General features: G+C 58.5%; 1 protein-coding gene across 8 annotated transcripts; it reads right to left on the minus strand.

The window, feature by feature from the left end:
- Window positions 1-9,123: 9,123 nt before the first annotated feature.
- On the minus strand, window positions 9,124-17,553 carry ZNF444 (zinc finger protein 444). 8 transcript variants are annotated; one of them, XM_070451711.1, is made up of 5 exons: window positions 17,372-17,553; window positions 13,377-15,771; window positions 12,721-13,057; window positions 10,982-11,066; window positions 9,124-10,183 (listed from the first exon to the last, which is right to left on the minus strand). In XM_070451711.1, the coding sequence occupies exons 2-5, from the start codon at window positions 13,622-13,624 to the stop codon at window positions 9,603-9,605; spliced, it is 1,251 nt and encodes a 416-aa protein (XP_070307812.1). In that variant the 5' UTR covers window positions 13,625-15,771; window positions 17,372-17,553; the 3' UTR covers window positions 9,124-9,602. The 8 variants fall into 8 exon arrangements, with proteins under 8 accessions (XP_070307812.1, XP_020751216.2, XP_070307809.1 ...); XM_020895557.2 differs by lacking the exon at window positions 17,372-17,553 and adding an exon at window positions 17,188-17,326 and having other exon boundaries at window positions 13,377-13,553; XM_070451708.1 differs by lacking the exon at window positions 17,372-17,553 and adding an exon at window positions 17,188-17,326.
- Window positions 17,554-18,022: the final 469 nt, after the last annotated feature.

Here is an 18,022-nt window from a genome sequence, read left to right on the forward strand (position 1 = left end):
CCAGGTCCTCATCTCTACCCCAGCCCTCCCACCCCCACTGCAGACCCTTCTGGACTGCCATCCCCGTCTGCCTCGCGGCTCAGGCTTTACCGACCGAGCTAGGGGACCACTCTTCTTAAAAGGAAGACCCCCGGCGGGGAGGAGAGTGAGAAATAGCATCTGGAGGCCTCGAGCGCGCCTCCCCCACCTGGCTCCCTCTCCCCTCTTCCTGGCTTCCTTCCCTTCTCATCTGGGGGTGGGGGGGGGGGTGTTCGGATGGAAGAAAGTGACAAGGAGGTGTAAATGGCTTTGCTGGGAAACAGCAGGAGCCGGGGAGGCTGGCGAGGACAGACCGGCTGAATGGAACCTGGAGGAGGTGACCCGGAGCCTGGCGGACCGCTTCTCCGGGTGACCAGCACGTGAAAAGTGACGCTATGGGGTCTGCATCTCACGCAGACAAAACTCACATGATGTGGGGCACATGTCACCTTCTTGACACTTCTGTGACACAGCCGGACGTCTGTCTTGAGCCCGCATCCTTCCCTGTTACTTGGAAATGCGGAGACGGGCACCTCGGCCCGAGGTGAGCGCTGCAGTGGTCTGCCCGGCATTTACTGGGCTCCTACAGGTGATGAGGGGGCTGGGTTTTGTCTGCGTGCTCAGTCGCTTCAGTCGTGTCCGACTCTTTGTGGCCCCGCGGACTGTAGCCCACCAGGCTCCTCTGTCCACGGGATTCTCCAGGCAGGAGGGCTGGAGCGGATTGCCGTGCCCTCCTCAAGGGGGTCTTCCTGACCCAGGGATCAAACCCATGTCTCTTGTGGCTCCTGCATTGGCAGGCGAATTCTTTACCGCTGATCCACCTGGGAAGCCTTTTCTCACATAGATTAACAGAGAAAAGTGCTCTTTGGCGACAGTTTTCAGAAGCATGTCTCTGTACAGATAAGGCTATGAATATGGATTTGCATATATACATATATCTCGCCAAGTGAAAGTCACTCAGTCCATGGGATTATCCAGGCCAGAATACTGGAGTGGGTAGCCTTTCCCTTCTCCAGGGGATCTTCCCAACCCAGGGATGGAACCCAGGTCTCCCGCCTTGCAGGCAGATTCTTTACTGGCTGAGTCACGAGGGAAGCCCGTATCTCTCGATCTCTTCCTTTAAACAGCCCCCAAGCCAAAAAATTGATGTTTTTGAACTGCGGTGTTGGAGAAGACTTGAGAGTCCCTTGGACTGCAAGGAGATCCAACCAGTCCACCCTAAAGGAGATCAGTCCTGGGTGTTCATTGGAAGGACTGATGCTGAAGCTGAAACTCCAATACTTTGGCCACCTCATGAGAAGAGTTGACTCATTGGAGAAGACCCTGATGCTGGGAGGGATTGGGGGCAGGAGGAGAAGGGGAAGACAGAGGATGAGATGGCTGGATGGCATCACCGACTCGATGGACATGAGTTTGAGTAAACTCCGGGAGTTGGTGATGGACAGGGAGGCCTGGCGTGCTGGGATTCATGGGGTCGCAAAGAGTCGGACACGACTGAGCGACTGAACTGAACTGAACTGAACTGAACTGAACTGAACTGAACTGAACCGAACGGAAGCCCTAGGAGTTCTTATATCCCCTGCCACCACGAGGGGGAGCCCAAGCCCAGGACGATCAGGCACCTCCCAGAGTGTCCGGCGTCCCTTTGTTATTGTTTGGTGGGTGTGTTTAGAATACCTTGCCTTCTGTGATGGGAAATCTAGAAAAAGAAAAAAAATGTTACAAATAGACCTACTTAGAAAACCAGGAGTACACTCACAGATGTAGAGCAAAAACGTACGGTTGGCAAGGGGCAGGGGAGGAGGGATAAGTTAGGAGATGGGGCCTAACATATACACACTGCAATACATAAAATAATTAGTAAGGACCCGCTGGGTTCAGCAGGGGAAACTCCGCTCAATACTCTGTAACGGCCTATATGATGGGGAAAGAGTCCTAAAAAACAGTGGATATCTGTATATGTATGGGCTTCCCAGCTGGCTCAGAGGTAAAGAACCCGCCTGCCAATGAAGGAGACACAGGTTTCATCCCTGGGTGGGGAAGATCCCCTGGAGGAGGGAATGACAACCCATTCCAGTATTCTTGTCTGGAGAATCCCATGGACAGAGGAGGCTCACAGGCTACGGTCCATGGGGTCGCAAAGAGTTGGACATGACTGAGCGCCTAAACAACAGTGTGTGTGTATATACATAACTGGCTCACTTTGCTGTACCCCTGAAACCAACACAACACTGTGAATCAACTCTATTCCAATACAATTCATTTTAACAAAAAAAGAATTCTTTGCATGAGATTTCCCCTCTTGAAGAATCTTGAGGACCCCAGTCGGGGATTCAGCAGACCTCTAGAACATACTCCTCTAGCATAACTGAGTGCCTTCCCCCCCACCCCCCCCAACACGGTGAGCAGTGAGAAATCAGCCAAGGGGGGAATCGGGAAGTTGACAACCGCGTGGCAATCAGCCAGCTCACCCTGAACCACCACGGGGTCAAGGAAGGATGCCGGGTGAAGTCAGGAAACACCCTGAGTTAGGCTGGCTGACTCAGACCTCCGCCAAGGCTTCCTCACAGATTACAGCTCCCGCCCCCACCGTCACAGTTAAATTTTCATGAGTGGGGGGCGGTGGCAGGGGCTTATAAGGCCAAGGTTAACGACAGCGACTGGCCCTCAATGCTCTCATCTGGGGGGTGGCAGAGTATGCCAACCTCCTAAGGATGCCACGTTGGTATATTGATTACTCTGAGCCTAAGCACCTGGGAAAAAACACAGAGGCAGCAGGGAGAGACTTCCTCCCCCGCCCCCCACCCTCCACACACACACGCACACTTTCACTTCTGCTGGGAACACTTACGAAGGTCCAAAGGAACCGTTCATCCACTCCATTTGCTTTCTATCAAGTACTTGAAGAAGTGATACACGAGGATTTAGCCTGCTCCCAACAAATAATATGTTTAAGTGTCTACATTAGGAGGAAGGTGTAAATTGAAAGACCGAGGAAAGAAAATTGCAGCAGGGAACGGGAGGAACTGCTGAACGTTCCGTCCGCCGCCTCCTGCTTCAGCATACTGAGGAAACAGGGAAGTAAAGATGGGGCGGACGGGGTGAGTAGGCTCGGAGGTGGCTGGCTGATAGATGAGAGATAATGGACAGATGATATACAGCTGAAAGAGATGACAGGTAATTGACAGATAATAGATGAGGCGTCCCTGATGTCTCAGATGGTTAAGGACCCACATAAATGCACGAGACACAGGAGACGTGGGTTTGATCCTTAGGTTGGGAAGATCCCCTGGAGAAAGGCATGGCAACCCACTCCAGTCTCCTTGCCTGGAGAATCCCATGGACTCCATTCTCCTTGCCGGGACAATCCCATGGACTCCAGTCTCCTTGCCGGGAGAACCCCATGGACTCCAGTCTCCTTGCCGGGAGAATCCCATGGACAGAGGAGCCTGGCGGGCTACAGTCCATGGGGTCGGGTTGCAAAGAGTCAGACATGACTTAGCGACTGAACAACAACTGCTACTTAGGGAGTACTCAGAGGAGACACAGCTCTTATATCTCGTAGGAGATACGGCTAGGCAGCTACGTAGCTAGATATCCTCACAGATGCATGGGTGGAAGGAGAAAACAGACAGAGAGAGAAAGACACCAAGGGTCAGAGAGAATCCGTCTGTGTGTCCTTAGCCGTTCAGTCCTGTCGGACTCTTTGCAACCCCGTGGGCTGTAGTCTACCAGGCTCTTCTGTCCATGGGGTTTTCCAGGCAGGAATACTGGAGCCGGTTGCCATTCCCTTCTGCAGGGGATCTTCCCGACTCAGGGATCAAACCTGCATCTCCTGCATTGCAGGCAGATTCTTTACCCACTGAGCCACCTGGGAAGCCCACATTTTAGTAAGAGTTAATGAAGAAGCAAGATCGTTGAACTCTTGCAGGCCTCTTGTGTGCCAAAGTCTGTTCACTCATTTCTGTTTTTGCTGCAGCTAATTCCCCTTATTAGTTATTCCCTCCATATCAATGGAGGAAGGGAAACAGGCATGGTTCTTGTCTGGCTGAAGACATAAACTTCAGGTTTGCTCCATTTGGCAAATATCAGCTGCCTGGGCCAGGGGCCCTTCTATCTCCTACTTCAATCTCAGTTCTCAGACCAGGGATCAAACCCATGCCCTCTGTGTTGGAAGCTTGAAGTCTTAACCACTGGACCACCAGGGAAGTCCCCGTTCCGAGGTTCTTAGGCATATATTTCCAAATTACCTCTAACAATAGGGTACCACTCTGCTGTACCACCAGCATTATAGGAAGGTCCCCACTCCACCTGGGAGAGTCACAGATGTTGAGAGAAGTTTAGTGAGAAAGATGCAAGCGTTGGTGGTGCCGAAGAAAGGCCTAATCGAATTCTTGAATGGGAAGGGAGAGAATTGGTAGATTTTTCAAACAGGGATGGGTGGCTGAGGCTGACAGTCGTGTTATCAGAAGGGTCAAGATGTCCAAGAGACAGCGGGAGAGGAACCCGTGGTCAGGAAGAGATGTTTCTGACCTGATCCCCCCCTGAGCACATTTCTGTGAGAATCTGGTGAGTCAGAATGCGGTGGAGTCCAGGAGGGGTCAAGATGTTGAGGGCAGCCTGTGAAAAGCATTGCTGGTGTTGCCGGCGCCTTCACGTGACGTGGGGCAGGGGTGGGGGGGGGGGCGCGAGCTGATCCAAGCTGGAGCCTGCAAAGGTGGGCGCATCCTGGGGTCCCGAAGCCGACAGCAGCCAGGATGCAGGGTTCAAGGGACAGGATGGCCTAGCCTTTAACGAGTGGGTAGGCAAGAAGGTGTGGACACTTTTTTCAACCTTTTTTACTGAACTATAGTTGACTTCCAATGCTGTGTTCATTTTGGCTGTACACCAAAATGACTCAGTTATTTCGACACATATTGTCATCACTGTTGTTCAGTTGCCAAGTCATGTCCGACTCTTTGCGACCCCGGGAAATGCAGCACGCCAGGCTCCTCTGTCCTTCACTATCTCCCAGAGTTTGCTCAAACTCGTGTCCATTGAGTTGGTGATGCCATCCAACCATCTCATCCTCTGTCGCCACCTTCTCCTCTTGCCCTGGATCTTTCCCAGCATCAGGGTCTTTTCCAATGAGTCAGCTCTTCGTGTATATATATATATATATATATATATATATATATATATATGCTCAATGCTCTAAAAGTTCTCTTCCATTATGGTTTATCATAGGTTTATCATTGTTCCCTGTGCCATACAGTAGGGCCTTGCTGTGTATCCATCCTATATATAAAAGCTTAAGTCTGCTAATCCCGACCTCCCACTTTAGCCCTCCCCCAACCCCCTCTGCCCTGCAACCACCAGTCTGTTCTATGTGTCCATGATTCTCTTTGTTTCAAAGACGAACTCATGTGTGTCAAATTTTAGATTTCACGTATAAGTTCTATCATGTGGACTTGGTATTTGTCTCCACCTGACTTGATCCACTCAGTCTGATCATCTCCAGTTGCATTCATGTTGCTGCAAATGGCATGCTTTCATCCTTTTTTATGGCTGCGTAGTATTCCACTGTATATATGGACCACATCTTCTGTATCCGTTCCTCTGTTGATGGACATTTAGGTTGCTTCCATGTCTTGACTATTGTGAATACTGCTGCTATGAACATAGGGTGCCTGTAACTTTTCAAATTATACTCTTCACATTTTACCTCTTTTGAGTTGGGCAGGTTCTAAAATCCCATGTTTGTCTGATGTGTGGTCCAGCAACTTGGCATTCGTAAAAGTCTGCTAAGATTTAAAATTGTAGAGCCATATTTGTCTTTTCAGTCTTATCAGAGAATTATCTGTGCATATACACAGTAAAGGTCTTCCCAGGTGGCCCTAGGGGTAAAGAAGCCCCCTGCCAATGTAGGAGACATAAGGCATGTGGGTTCGATCCCTGGGTCGGGAAGACCCCCTGGAGGAGAGCATGGCAACCCACTCCAGTATTCTTGCCTGGAGAATCCCATGGACGGAGGAGTCTGGTCGGCTACAACCCTGGGTTTGCAAAAGTCAGACACGACAACACACACAGTAGAGCGGCATACAGTCCCCACTGTATGCTTCACTTCTTTCCGCCTGAGACAGGTGCTGAGGAGAGACTTCCGGGGTGCGGGGCGGCAGGCAGTCTTCTTCCCTGCGGCTCAGCTTCGAGCAAACACCTCTGTCCACTGTGCTGAACGCTCCAGTGTCTCCCTCGGTCACTCCTTCCTCATCTCGGACCAAGCTCAAGGGATCACAGTGAAGCCTGCAAAGGGGTGTGTGATTGTTGGGGTTAGGGATCTGGGTTGATTAAGATCCCCCTCTCCCTTTCCTGCCCAGAAATCACCCAGTGTGGTTCCAACACTCCCCACTTTCCCACTCCCGCTTTCACCACCTCACACCCAGAAAAGAGGGGACTTGGGGTCAGCATTCCGTCGTCGCCCTAACTCAGGAAGAGGCAGTTGGAGACATCCTCGCATCTCACTGGCCGACTGTGCAATTGTGGGAAACTCTGCAGGTCTGCGGACTTTGTCTCCTCACTGATGACCTGGTTGTACCTGGGACTGTTTGTTTGTTTTTCTTTAAGTACTCTTTCAAAATCTGCTCTGTCATTTTGTGAGTGGAGTGGGGTCATATTATAGATATGGTTACATCCCTGCCTTTCTCCCAGCTGCGGGTTCCCCCCACCCACCCCTCACAATGTTTTAAAGAGAAAGTCGTGATTCTGTGAGCACCTCTAGTTCATTTCCTCTGGCTTCAGGTAGTATTCAGTACAAAACTGTAATTATTGATTTTTAAAAATCTCATACATCTCATATTTTAGATGCTTTCTTCTCTGCAATCACCTTCTGTTTTTTCAGTCTTCTAGCTTCACTGAGGCTTCCAATGGCTAAGTCAAAGATCTCTCTTGGTAAATGTCACACTGCACTTGAAAATATGTGGGTTATTCTCGAACATCTTTTGATGTTGACCTCTAACATAATTCCAGAGTGATGAGAATGGACTCTGTATGATTTTAATACCTTTAGATCATAAAATTTTTGCAACTTGATTTATGTCCCTGGATATGTTCCAGTGTTTCCTGGTTTACACTCTATGGGAATTTGAATAGAATTTGTATCCTGCTGTTGTGTGAGAACTGTATAAATCTTAATTACGTTGAATTGGTTCATAGGGCTTTTCAGGCCTACCATATCTTTCTACTTCTCTATTCATTCAATTAATTTTTGAGAGTTTGATATTGAAGCTCCATATGAAAATATTAATTTACCTACTTAAAAAATAACTGTAATATACAGTGGAACTTTCCATTGAAAAAGACCCTGATGCTGGGAAAGATTGAAAGCAAAAGAAAAGGGCAACAGAGGATGAGATGTTTGGATGGCATCACCATCTCAATGAACGTGAGTTTGAGCAAACTCCGGGAGATGGTGAAGGACAGGGAAGCCTGGTGTGCTGCAGTCCATCGGATCACGAAGAGTTGGACACGACTGAGCGACAGAGCAAGTGGAACTACACGTAACCTTGTTCTGTATTTTCCAAGCCTCCTGTAATGCCTTATCATACTTTCATAACTGAAAAAATATAAAAGAACACACATACAAAGCAAACAGAAAGTTTCACACCAGTAGGCATCAATGCTGGGTTGAGGATTTTCCGGGCTCCTTTAGCACAGACCCCCAGGATGCACAGCTTGTTGTAAGAGGACTGGATGAACCAGGGCCGTGGGGCTGGCGGAGCAGGGCGCTGAAGAGACGTGGCTGCTTAGAACTAGCCCGCGCCCCACCCGGACGGTGGCCTCCACACCTGGGTGCCCTCCTCCACCGGGCAGAATAAACGCGGTCCACAGCTCCCTAGCTGTGCTCAGGTTAACCTCCGACCCGGCAGCAGTGGTGAACCAACCCCTCTCCGTAACAACTGTTGGCCAGACTCAGTTTCCCTTGCAAGCAGTTAGAGCCTGGGGTTGGATGCCTTGTTTTTCAGCACTGCGGCATGATGTTATCAGGTGCCCAGAGGAATTCTCACCCCCTTTCTGGGGTTTGGACAATTTTCCTGGACGGTGTGCAAGCGCCTCCCCCTCCCTTCCCCGGGTGGACATCCGAGCCGTCTGGCGCGGGCACCGCAGTCCACGCGGGTTCCCCAGGGGGTGGGGCGCAGGCCCCCGGACGCTGCTGCCACACCGCGAACCTGGAGTGCTCTGCCTGCCTGCACCCCGGCCGCCGGCTTCAGACCCCGACCGCAGCGCGGCTACGCGGCCCTCCGACGCCTCGGTTCCCCCACATGTGCGGTGGGGCGACCTTAGCGTTTGCCTCCTTGGGTTCTGACAATTAAAGGGCTTGTCTTTGAGTGCTTCAAAGCGGGGCCTGGGGACTGGCAGTCGACCCCAGCTCCGGGGGAGACACCCCCAGCTCCCCTCCTCTGGTGCCCTCGCCGGGTCTGGCTGCAGATGTGGCCGCTCCGAGCCAACTTCCTCTGCCACATGTGGCCACACAGACCCCAGGCGTGGAAGGAGGCCCTGCCAGAGACCTCCCGCGAGGGTCACTGCTCTGCCAGCCGTAAGGGCAGGCCTCTGCCCTCATCTCCAGAGCCAGCCCCTCCCGAAAGAGCGTTAACAGCCCCATCCCACAAGGTGGACACTGAGGCCTGAGCGCTTGCCCAAGGCACCCTGGAGACCGCCCGGCGCCCCCACCTCCCCCAGCTGCTGAAGGTCTCAGGTGGGGCCCGGCTCTGGCTGTAAAAGTCTGGGGGCACAGCTAGTCGTTTTCCCAGACCCCCTCGCAGCCAGATGGTAGAGCCTGTGGCCTGGGTCTTCTGGTCTAGGGGCTGGCGCAGCGACCCGAGGGTGGTGACTGTGAGGGATTCTACCAGCAGAAGCCCGGCCAGGCTCGGGCACTGGATGCGTGGGAGCCCAGGGCAACTCACCCTGTCACCTCTCAAGGACTCATCGAGTCTCTAGGCTCAAGGGCAAGGAACTGGGCCCTGGGCTGCGCCCAGACTCCCAGGGCCCTGCCAGCCGGGAGGGTCCCCGGTGGGGCCCACCACGCCCCTCCCCGGATGGCAGCTCGGACACAAGGCAGTAGCCGGGATCTGCACAATTCATCAGCGGCTTTATTAACAACACTCTCCAGATGCTGGTCAGCGGCCATCTCCGGCGCGCATCCCAGGAGCAGGCGCTTGTCCACCTCGGGCCTGCCTGATAGGGCAGTCGCAGAGCGGAGGAGCCAGACCTCGGATCCCCCCTGCCGGAACACGGCCCGTCCTGTTGGAGCCGTGGCGCAATCCATCCGTTCTGGGAGGGGCAGGGGGTCGTCTCCCCAGGCGGGACAAGACCCAGTCCCCTCCCTCCGGCCTCCTCCAGCCCGGAGCCCTGCCCCTGCCCAGCTCCTTGTCTGGGTTCCGGGCCCGGGAGGACGGGGGTGGGGAGGGCCACAGAGACGCCCCCGCACCGCAGAGGCCACGAGGGCGCGGCAAGGGCTGACCCGGAAAGTGAGGTTCGGGGCATCACGCGACAGGGCTCGGGCACTGGAGTGCGGATGCGGGGCTGGGGCAGCAGGCGCGCGGCTGGTGCTACCCCAGCGGCCAGGGTGGGAAAGGCGTGGCGCCCTCGGGGCCTGGGGCGGCGCCACTTGCGCCGGCCGCCCGCCCGTGGGTGCGCTGGTGGCGGAGCACGTGCTCGCGGCGCCCGAAGCCCTTGCCACACTGCCAGCAGGCGAAGGGCCGCGCACCCGAGTGCGTCTTGCGGTGGCGCACCAGGTGCTCGCGCCAGTAGAAGGTCTTGCCGCACTCGCAGCAGGCGTGCGGCTTCTCGCGCGCGGGCAGCGGACGCAGGGCCGGGCCCGGGCCGCCAGGGTGCGTGCCGCGGTGGCGCCGCAGGTGCTCCTTGCGCCGGAAGGCCTTGCCGCACTCGGGGCAGGCGTGCGGCTTCTCGCCGGAGTGGCTCTGCCGGTGGCGCAGCAGGTGTGCCGGCTTCAGCGAGGACTTGCCGCACTCTGGGCAGGACGCGGTGCCCGGGGCCGCCAGGAAGGCGGGCAGGCCAGGCGCCGGCGGGGCCGGCGGTGCCTGCGGGGGACTGCCCGGCTCCTGCTTATAGGGGCGCGTGGCCTGGGCATCCGCCGTCGCCGGTTCCTCAGCCCCAGGGGCCGCATCTCCTGCAAGCAAAAGGCGCAGAATCAGGGCGGCCATGGACTGGTTCGTGGATGTGGGGAACCGGGTGGTTCATGGGCACAGCCTGGATGGATGTGCGGGGGGATGCGGGGGCACTGGGGATGCACAAGCTGGGTCGGTGCACGGACTGTTTGATGAGTGGGGGATGGCCTCCTTCATGGATGGGCGTGGACGGACCGGCTGATGGGTGGATGGGTGGGAAAGGGCAAGCTGGGTGGTGGATGGACTGGAAGATGGGCGGGGGGACGGCCTCATTCATGGATGGGGAGTGGACGGACCGGTTGATGGATGGGGCAGTGGGCAGACTGGTTCAAGGATGGGGAGATAGGATGGTTTACGGATGGTGGTAGGACAGAGGAGCTGATGGGTGGATGGGGCGTGTGGGTGGACAGACTGGATGATGGATGGGGGGCGGGCGGGGGGACCGACGGATGGGTCAGCGGGTGGGGAAGAACAAGCTGTGAGAGGATGGACGGAAGCTGCCAAGGAGGCGCCTGCTGAGAAGCAGGGTGTAGAGCCTGGGGTCAGGCTGCGGGGACGCAACCCTGGCTCGGCAGGCGCCCGTCCCGGGTGAGTTATTCTCTTCTGTGCCGGGGCTCCTGCTGGGGAAGGGCTGGTGACCCCGGGGTCTCAAGGCGGCCGCGGGATGTCAGCACTGCGGGCGCTCCCGTGCTGTCTGACCCCCGCCCCTGTGTGCCGGGCCCTCCGGGGCGGGGTCCGGCGTGTGGGGTCAGTCCACTGAAGGAGCATGGGAACGCGGTGTGGAAGGAGGGGCTGCTCACCTGAGGGTGTCGCCTCACCAGCTTCCTCTACTGCGCCGACCCCGGAGCCTCCAGTTGCATCCTGAGGCGCCCTCGTCGCTGGTCCCTGGAACCAGAGACCCCACATGGCCAGCTGAGAAGCCAGAGCCCTGCCGCCCGCCCTCCAGGGCCTGCCGCCGGCTCTGGGGGCAGCGGCTGCCGGGCGGGGGCACTGTCTGCTGGTCCTCCAGGGACCGGCCCGCGGAGAGGCCCACCTGGCGAGGACTGAGGCCTCCCACCGTCCTCCTACGGAGCACCTCTGCAGCAGGCCCTCCAGCCCCCAGCAGCCGCCCCACACTCCTGACCCACGGGGCCGGCGGAGACCATGACCGTTTACTGCTCTGAGCTACTGCGCTTCGGGTGGTTTGCTCCTAGGCAGACAGACCACTGATGGAGCTGCTTTAACCCTGTCTTTAGCTTCGATGCCCTGTGCCAGCTCCAAGAAAATGCAGAAGGAAAACGCACAGGCTACTTTCAACTCAGGACCAAATTAAGGAGCTTTTCCCAGCTCTTCCGTGGACGGTTCTGAGCAGCGTGGCCCGGCCAGAGGTCCATGGTTGAGAGCGCCAGCTTCAGAGCCATAACCTCTGGCTCCTTTACGCTCTTGTCGCGGCTCCTCGAGGAGTCTGGGTGGAGTCACTTCTCCTGGAAAGGCCTGGTCGACCTCCCAGTGGAGTCACTGGACTGTCTTCTCGGGTGGCTCAGTGGTCAAGAATCTGCCTGCCAATGCAGGAGACACAGGAGACAAGGGTTGGACCGCTGGGTCGGGAAGATCCTTGGGAGTAGGAAATGGCCAGCCCCTGCAATATTCGTGCCCGGAGAACCACGCGGACAGCTCTGCTGCAGGGCCACCTCTCAAGTGCACAGGAGGCCAGTCACACTACAGCTCCGAAGCCGCGGGGCCGACCCTCCGGGCGCAGCGGGGCCCGGCTTGGCCCAGAGAGGGGCCTCTGCGCTTGCCCGGCCGCACCTCCTGGTGGGAGGCCCGAGGACACTCCGGCTGGCGCTCCTGTTTTTCCCGCCACATGCTGTCGCCCGGGGCTGGTGCTGCCCCCTGGGTCCCGGGAGGACCCTCCTGGCCTCTCCCCGCTGCCCCTCTGTAGCAGTTAACCCGTGTCCTTCGGCTGGGACCAACCACAGCCACTGGCAGGGCAGGGCCAGCCCTCAGGGTGGTCCCGAACCCTGAACTTTCAGAGTCGTCAGGAGGGTGGGCCAGGGTGGTGGTTAGTCGTGTCCGACTCCGAGACCCCACGGTCTGCAGCCCGATAGGCTCCTCTGTCCTTGACAGTTTCCCGCAGTTTACTGAAGGGTGCCTGTGCACCGACCCTCACGGCCACCCCCCGTCGCACCCACACCCTGGACCTCAGGGTCCGTGCAGCCTGCTGGGGGTGTCTCCACGGGGAGCTGGGGGGGTGGGGGCAGGGGGTGAGTGTGAAGGAAGGGGCAGGGGGAGACGGGGGGGGGGGGGGGGGTGGAAGAGGGTTGCGGGCAGGGGTGAGCGTGGGGGAGGGGGAGGAGGGATGGGGGGCAGGGGTGTGGCCGGGGGCAGGGGTGAGCGTGGGGGAGGGGGAACCCCGGGAAGAGGGAGAGGGATGGGGGCAGGGGTGAGCGTGGGGGAGGGGGAGGAGGGATGGGGGCAGGGGTGAGCGTGGGGGAGGGGGAGGAGGGATGGGGGGCAGGGGTGTGGCCGGGGGCAGGGGCAGGGCGGACCCCGGGCTCACCCACAGCTCCTCCAGCAGCGCCACGGCCTCCTCGCCGCTCTGCGGCCGGCGGCTGCACACCCAGGCCTGCACCTCGGCGGGCAGCGCGCTCAGGAACTGCTCGAGCACCAGCAGCTCCAGCATCTGCTCCTTGGTGCGCACCTCGGGCCGCAGCCAGGCCCGGCAGAGCGCGCGCAGCAGCCCCAGCGCCTCGCGGGGCCCCGGGGCGTCGCCCAGGTGGAAGTGGCGGAAACGGTGCCACGGCGAGTCGGTGGTCAGACCCTCGGCGGCACCTCGCTCCTGCTTCACGGGGCCCAGTCCTGGCGCCTCCATGGGGCCGACGGTGGGGTCACAACGCCTTCGGGGAGAGGCTGCGGTCAGAGCGCCCTCCTGCGGGTCCTCCACGCGGGAGGGCTGCTCCGCACCCCCCCATGAAGGGCTTGCTCGGCACGTATGGGTCTCTGTCCCCACTCTCCCCGCCTCCTGCGTCCTCCCCGCAAGGACCCAGCGAGGCCGCGCGCACGGAGGCCACCGGCCCTTCGAAGGCGCCTGGGCACCTGGGCCTTGTCATCAGCACCTCCGATGCCGGTGGTCGCACTGAGATGCCGCAACCCGGAGGCGGACGCTCCCCGACACCGGCTCCCAAGTGCTCCCGGCCTTTCCTCTCCCTCACTAACCAGGGTGGACACAGACGTGTCCCCCTCCACCCCTGGGGTTCATGTGGACTCTCGGACCCCCAACGTGACTGTACGCGGGGCCAGGGCTTTGAGGAGGACGTGGAGGTGAAGTGAAGTCCTCGGGGTGGGGCCCAGGGCATGGCTGTCTTCACAGGACATGGCAGCTCCGGCCCTGACCTAGGAGGACACAGCGGGAAGGGAAGGCAGGGTCGTGGGTGGGCAGAGGCCCCCACCAGACCCCTGTCCATCTTCACTGATCCCAGCCGGACCCCCGCCTCCCCAACCACGAGGAGCAAGTGTCTGTGGCTGTAGCCGCCTGGTCTGTGGTGATCAGGTCTCAACACTCACGGGCCCCCCAGGCACAGTCTGGGAGCTGGTCGATGTGGAGGGCTGACTGCAAGACCCTCCACTCTCCCAGTGGTGTCACTGGACTGTCTTCCCAGGCAGCTCAGTGGTCAAGAATCTGCCTGCCAATGCAGGAGACACGGGAGACCCGGGTCCGATCCCTCGGTGGGGAAGAGCCCCTGGAGTAGGAAATGGCAACCCACTCCAGTGTTCCCGCCCAGGGAGCCCTGTGCCCCCCACTTCCTCTCCCCCTTCCCAAGGGGGGGGGGACAGACTGGCAGCGGCCTCAGTCCCGAGGACTGCAGACCCAGAGCAAGTGCTGCTGGGCAGGGGTGATCTGAGAGGGTCTGCAGACAGTTCTGACCATCAGATGGGGGTGCAGACAGCCGTATGGCTAGCATCCAGCCAGTGGAGGCTGGGGATGCTGCGGGGGATCCTGCAGGGCCCAGAACGGCCCCCACCCCAGCAGAGGACGCAGCCCCCAAATAAACCCCGCCTGGAACCACGGTCCTCAAATGGTCCGGGGACCCTGGAGTTCCTTCCGGGGTACCTCAAGGTGAGAACGCGCTTCCTGACCCAGAGAAGGTACCAGCCCCCTTCCCCGCCTCCTTCTCCCCCGAGCATGCGGTGGGCCTTCCTGGGGCCTCGGCAGACAGCAGAGGCGGCCGTGGGAACCCGGCTTTTCGGGGTCACGCTGAGATGTGCTAAGACAAGTGGTGCCATGCTTCCAACTTTTCATTGTGGAAAACACGGTTCTTCTTCATTTAAAAACCGTTATGGGGCATGGGAGAAACTGGGAGACTAGGATCGACACATACACACCACCACACAGAGAACAGAGAACTGACACGAACCTCGTGAATAGCACGGGGACCCCTACTCAATACCCCGGAAGGACCTATATACGACTAGAATCTATCAAGGAGTGGGCATGTGCGTGTGTGGCTGGTTCACTTTGCCCTACAGCAGAAACAATAGTGCAAATCAACTATCCGTGGGTGCATGTTAAGTTGCTTCAGGCGTGTCTGACTCTTCCGGACCCCATGGACTGTAGCCCACCAGGCTCCTCTGTCCATGGAATTCTCCAGGCAAGAATACTGGAGTGGGTTGAAGTCTCCTTCATCGGCAGATGGGTTCTTTACAACTAGTGCCACCTGGGAAAGCCCTTAAATAAAGCATGAAAGTGAGTCGTTCAGTTGTGTCCGACTCTTTGCCACTGCATGGACTATACAGTCCATGGAATTCTCCAGGCCAGAATACTGCAGTGGGAAGCCGTTTCCTTCTCCAGGGGATCTTCCCAACCCAGGGATCGAACCCAGGTCTCCCGCATTGCGGGCAGATTATTTACCAGCTGAGCCGCCAGGGAAGCCCTAAATCAACTATACTCCAATTAAAAAAAAAAAAGTTCAGAGAAAAAAGTGTTATTTATGTTAACGTGGAAAAGTCAACTGCTGCTATTTCTAAATGCATTACTACTTATGAGATTTTCTCAGCCTTAGTTTCTGAGACGACACAGAGATGTAAACAAAGTGCTTTGGGGAGCGTCTTCAAAAATTGTTTTAAGGTATAAAGGGGTCCTGAGCTTAAAACCTTTGAGACCACTGGCCCATAGTCTGTTTTCAAACAAAAGTTTTACTGGCGCACAGCTGTGCCCATCTGCTGTGTACGGAGGACGTTCTCAGACTTAAGCTGGTTTGATCAGCCAGCTAATAAGTGGCAGGGACTGGACTCACACTGGCCTTAAAGCGTGGCTGTCAAGGAGAAGGAGCGGAGGAGCTGGGATGTGGGTGAAAGACGCTGCAAAACATTGGCCAAGTTAAAACTGGTAGCCAGGCAGGCAAGCTCCATCCAGAGCCTTGCCTCATTTATTTTTTTCCATCTTTTTTCCAACGAGGAGGAGGAGCCGAGGGACAGAGTGGGAGTTCGGGATTAGCAGACACAAACTGCTACACACAGGACAGACAGACAAGGTTCTACTGCACGGCACAGGATCCCAGTCCGTCAGGATACGGTTCATCATCAATCCTGCGATGAACCAGCATGGCAGAGACTGTGAAACAAGAATGCATTAGTGTATAACTGAATCACTTTGCTGGACAGCAGAAACGACCACTGTGAATCAACTAAACTTCCATAAGTTAACTTTTAAAAAAAAAGCAAAAAAGGGGGAGGGAGGTTGGAGAGACAGGGGCCATATGCGTACCTATGGCTGACGCACGCCGGCGTGGCAGAAACCAACACAATATCGAAAAGCAATTATGCTTCAATTAAAAAGAAAAACATTATAAAAGAAGTTAAAAAATAAAATGCTTTTTAAAAAAGACGGAAAAAAATAAATGAGACAAGGCTCTGGATGGAGCTTGCCTGCCTGGCTACCAGTTTTAACTAGGCCAATGTTTTACGGCCTCTTTCACCCAGATGCCAACAGTGTCTCCCCACCTGTGACAACCAAGAATGTGACCTGGAGACTTCCAAGAGTCCCCCGGCGGCGGGGGCAGGGGCGCAGTGGTCCCTGCTGGGGAGCCACCAGTCCACTGGACTAATATTTACTCAGACCAAAGGGCCACCTTCCCAGCGAGTCGTCCTAGGACAAGACACGCCACCTTTTACGCTGTGAGTCTTCCCTCCCCGGGGCTGCAAAATGGGGAAAGGCAGGCCAACCCAGGCGTCTCAGGAAGTCAAGACGTAGGGAAAACAAAGATGCTGCGAGGCGCGCGAGGCGGCGCCAAGCCAGCCTCCCACCGGCGTCCGCCCTGCCCACTCCCGTCACTTTGTGCGGTGCCGGGGACACAGCTTCCAACAGAAGCGCCGGCGCTGCACCCAAGCACCCGCGGGAGCAGGGGCTGAAAGGGGAAAGGGAAGGCGGGCGGCGGGGCCGCCGTGGACGACCAGGAGACCAAACACAGCCCAGCAGCGCGGCGCGCCCAGCAGCCAAGCTGCCTGGGGGGAGGGTGGGGGACACGCGTTCCCGAGGAGAAGAGAAAGGAGGAGGGCAGCTGACCCCGGCCCGGGGGAGGCGCAGCTCCGCCGAAGTGCCGCCCAACGTACAGAGACCCGCGCGCCGGAGGCCCGCCCCCTCCCAGGAGCCCCTTTCCGCAAACCTCTCCGACCCGGTCCGTCCCCGCCGGCGCCCCCAGACTCGCAGGCAGGGCCCAGCCCCCGCCCCCGCCAGTCCCCTCCCCCACGCCAGGCCCCTCCCCCTCCCCCTCCCCCACCCGGCCGGAGTCCCCTCCCCCTCCCCCCGGCCCTCCCCCACCCCGCCCCCCTCGGTCTCAACTCTCCCCGCCCCCCCGCCGTTCTCCGCCCCCGGGACCTGCAACCCTCCCCCTTCCCGACGCCCCCACCCCCGTTCGCGCTCCCAGCCCCCGGCCCCCTTTTCATCCCCTCCCCCACCTCCGCCGTTCCTCCCTCCCCGGGCCCCCCGCCGGCCCCCTCCGACGCCTCCCTCCTAGCCCCCCTCGCTCACCTCACTCTCTCGGGCGAGGCCCCCCAAGCCCCCTCGCCACCTCGCGCATGCGCACAGCGCTCACCAGGACTCCATGCCCCGGCAGGCTTTGCGCCAAACGCGCCTATCCCCCTCCCCACAACCTTCCCAGACGCTCACCGGCCGCTTCCCCCCGCCCCCGCCGCAACTAGCCCGCCGCCCTCACCCAAAACAACATCTCCCAGGGAGCACCGCGGCAAAGGCGGCCTCTCATTGGCCCTCGCCTCGGCGACCCCCCCCTCACGCCTGTCCTCGGAAGGTGCCGCCGACGCCAGAACTACATTTCCCAAGATGCATCGAGGCGCCGCCAGGGTTTTGGACTACATTTCCCACAACGCACGCACACGGGTCTTCGCCCGGGCCCGAGCGCGGGCGGGCACCTCCCCACCCCACCCCACCCCGGGCAGGCGCACATGCGCCGAAGGGCAGAGCCAGCGAGCCGAGGGAGGAGGAGCCAGGGCGGCGTTGCCGTGGAAACCGGAGCGGCCGTCCGGAAACGGGGCCCCTGCAGCCCAGAAGTGGGCCGGCAGGGAGGAGGGGCCCGAGCCGGAGCTCCGCGCCAATCAGACGCGCTGCTGCGTCTCCTTGACAACGGGCCGCGCGTCACCCTCCCTCCCCGCCCCGTGCGGACGCGCGGGATCCGAGTTGGCCACGCGGCGGCGGGCCTCGGGGGGCCGCGGTCCGGGGGCTGGCCGGGGCTCCCTGCTCTGCCTTGTGAGTCTGGCGCGCGGGTCCTGGCCTCCGTTTGTCTCCCCGCCTTTGAGTCGGGGAGGGGGCTGTTTGCAAGGTCTCGACTGGCCTCCGGGGACCGGCCACA

The sequence above is a fragment of the Odocoileus virginianus genome, chromosome 20 (genome assembly GCF_023699985.2).
Source record: "Odocoileus virginianus isolate 20LAN1187 ecotype Illinois chromosome 20, Ovbor_1.2, whole genome shotgun sequence".
Taxonomy (NCBI): domain Eukaryota; kingdom Metazoa; phylum Chordata; class Mammalia; order Artiodactyla; family Cervidae; genus Odocoileus; species Odocoileus virginianus.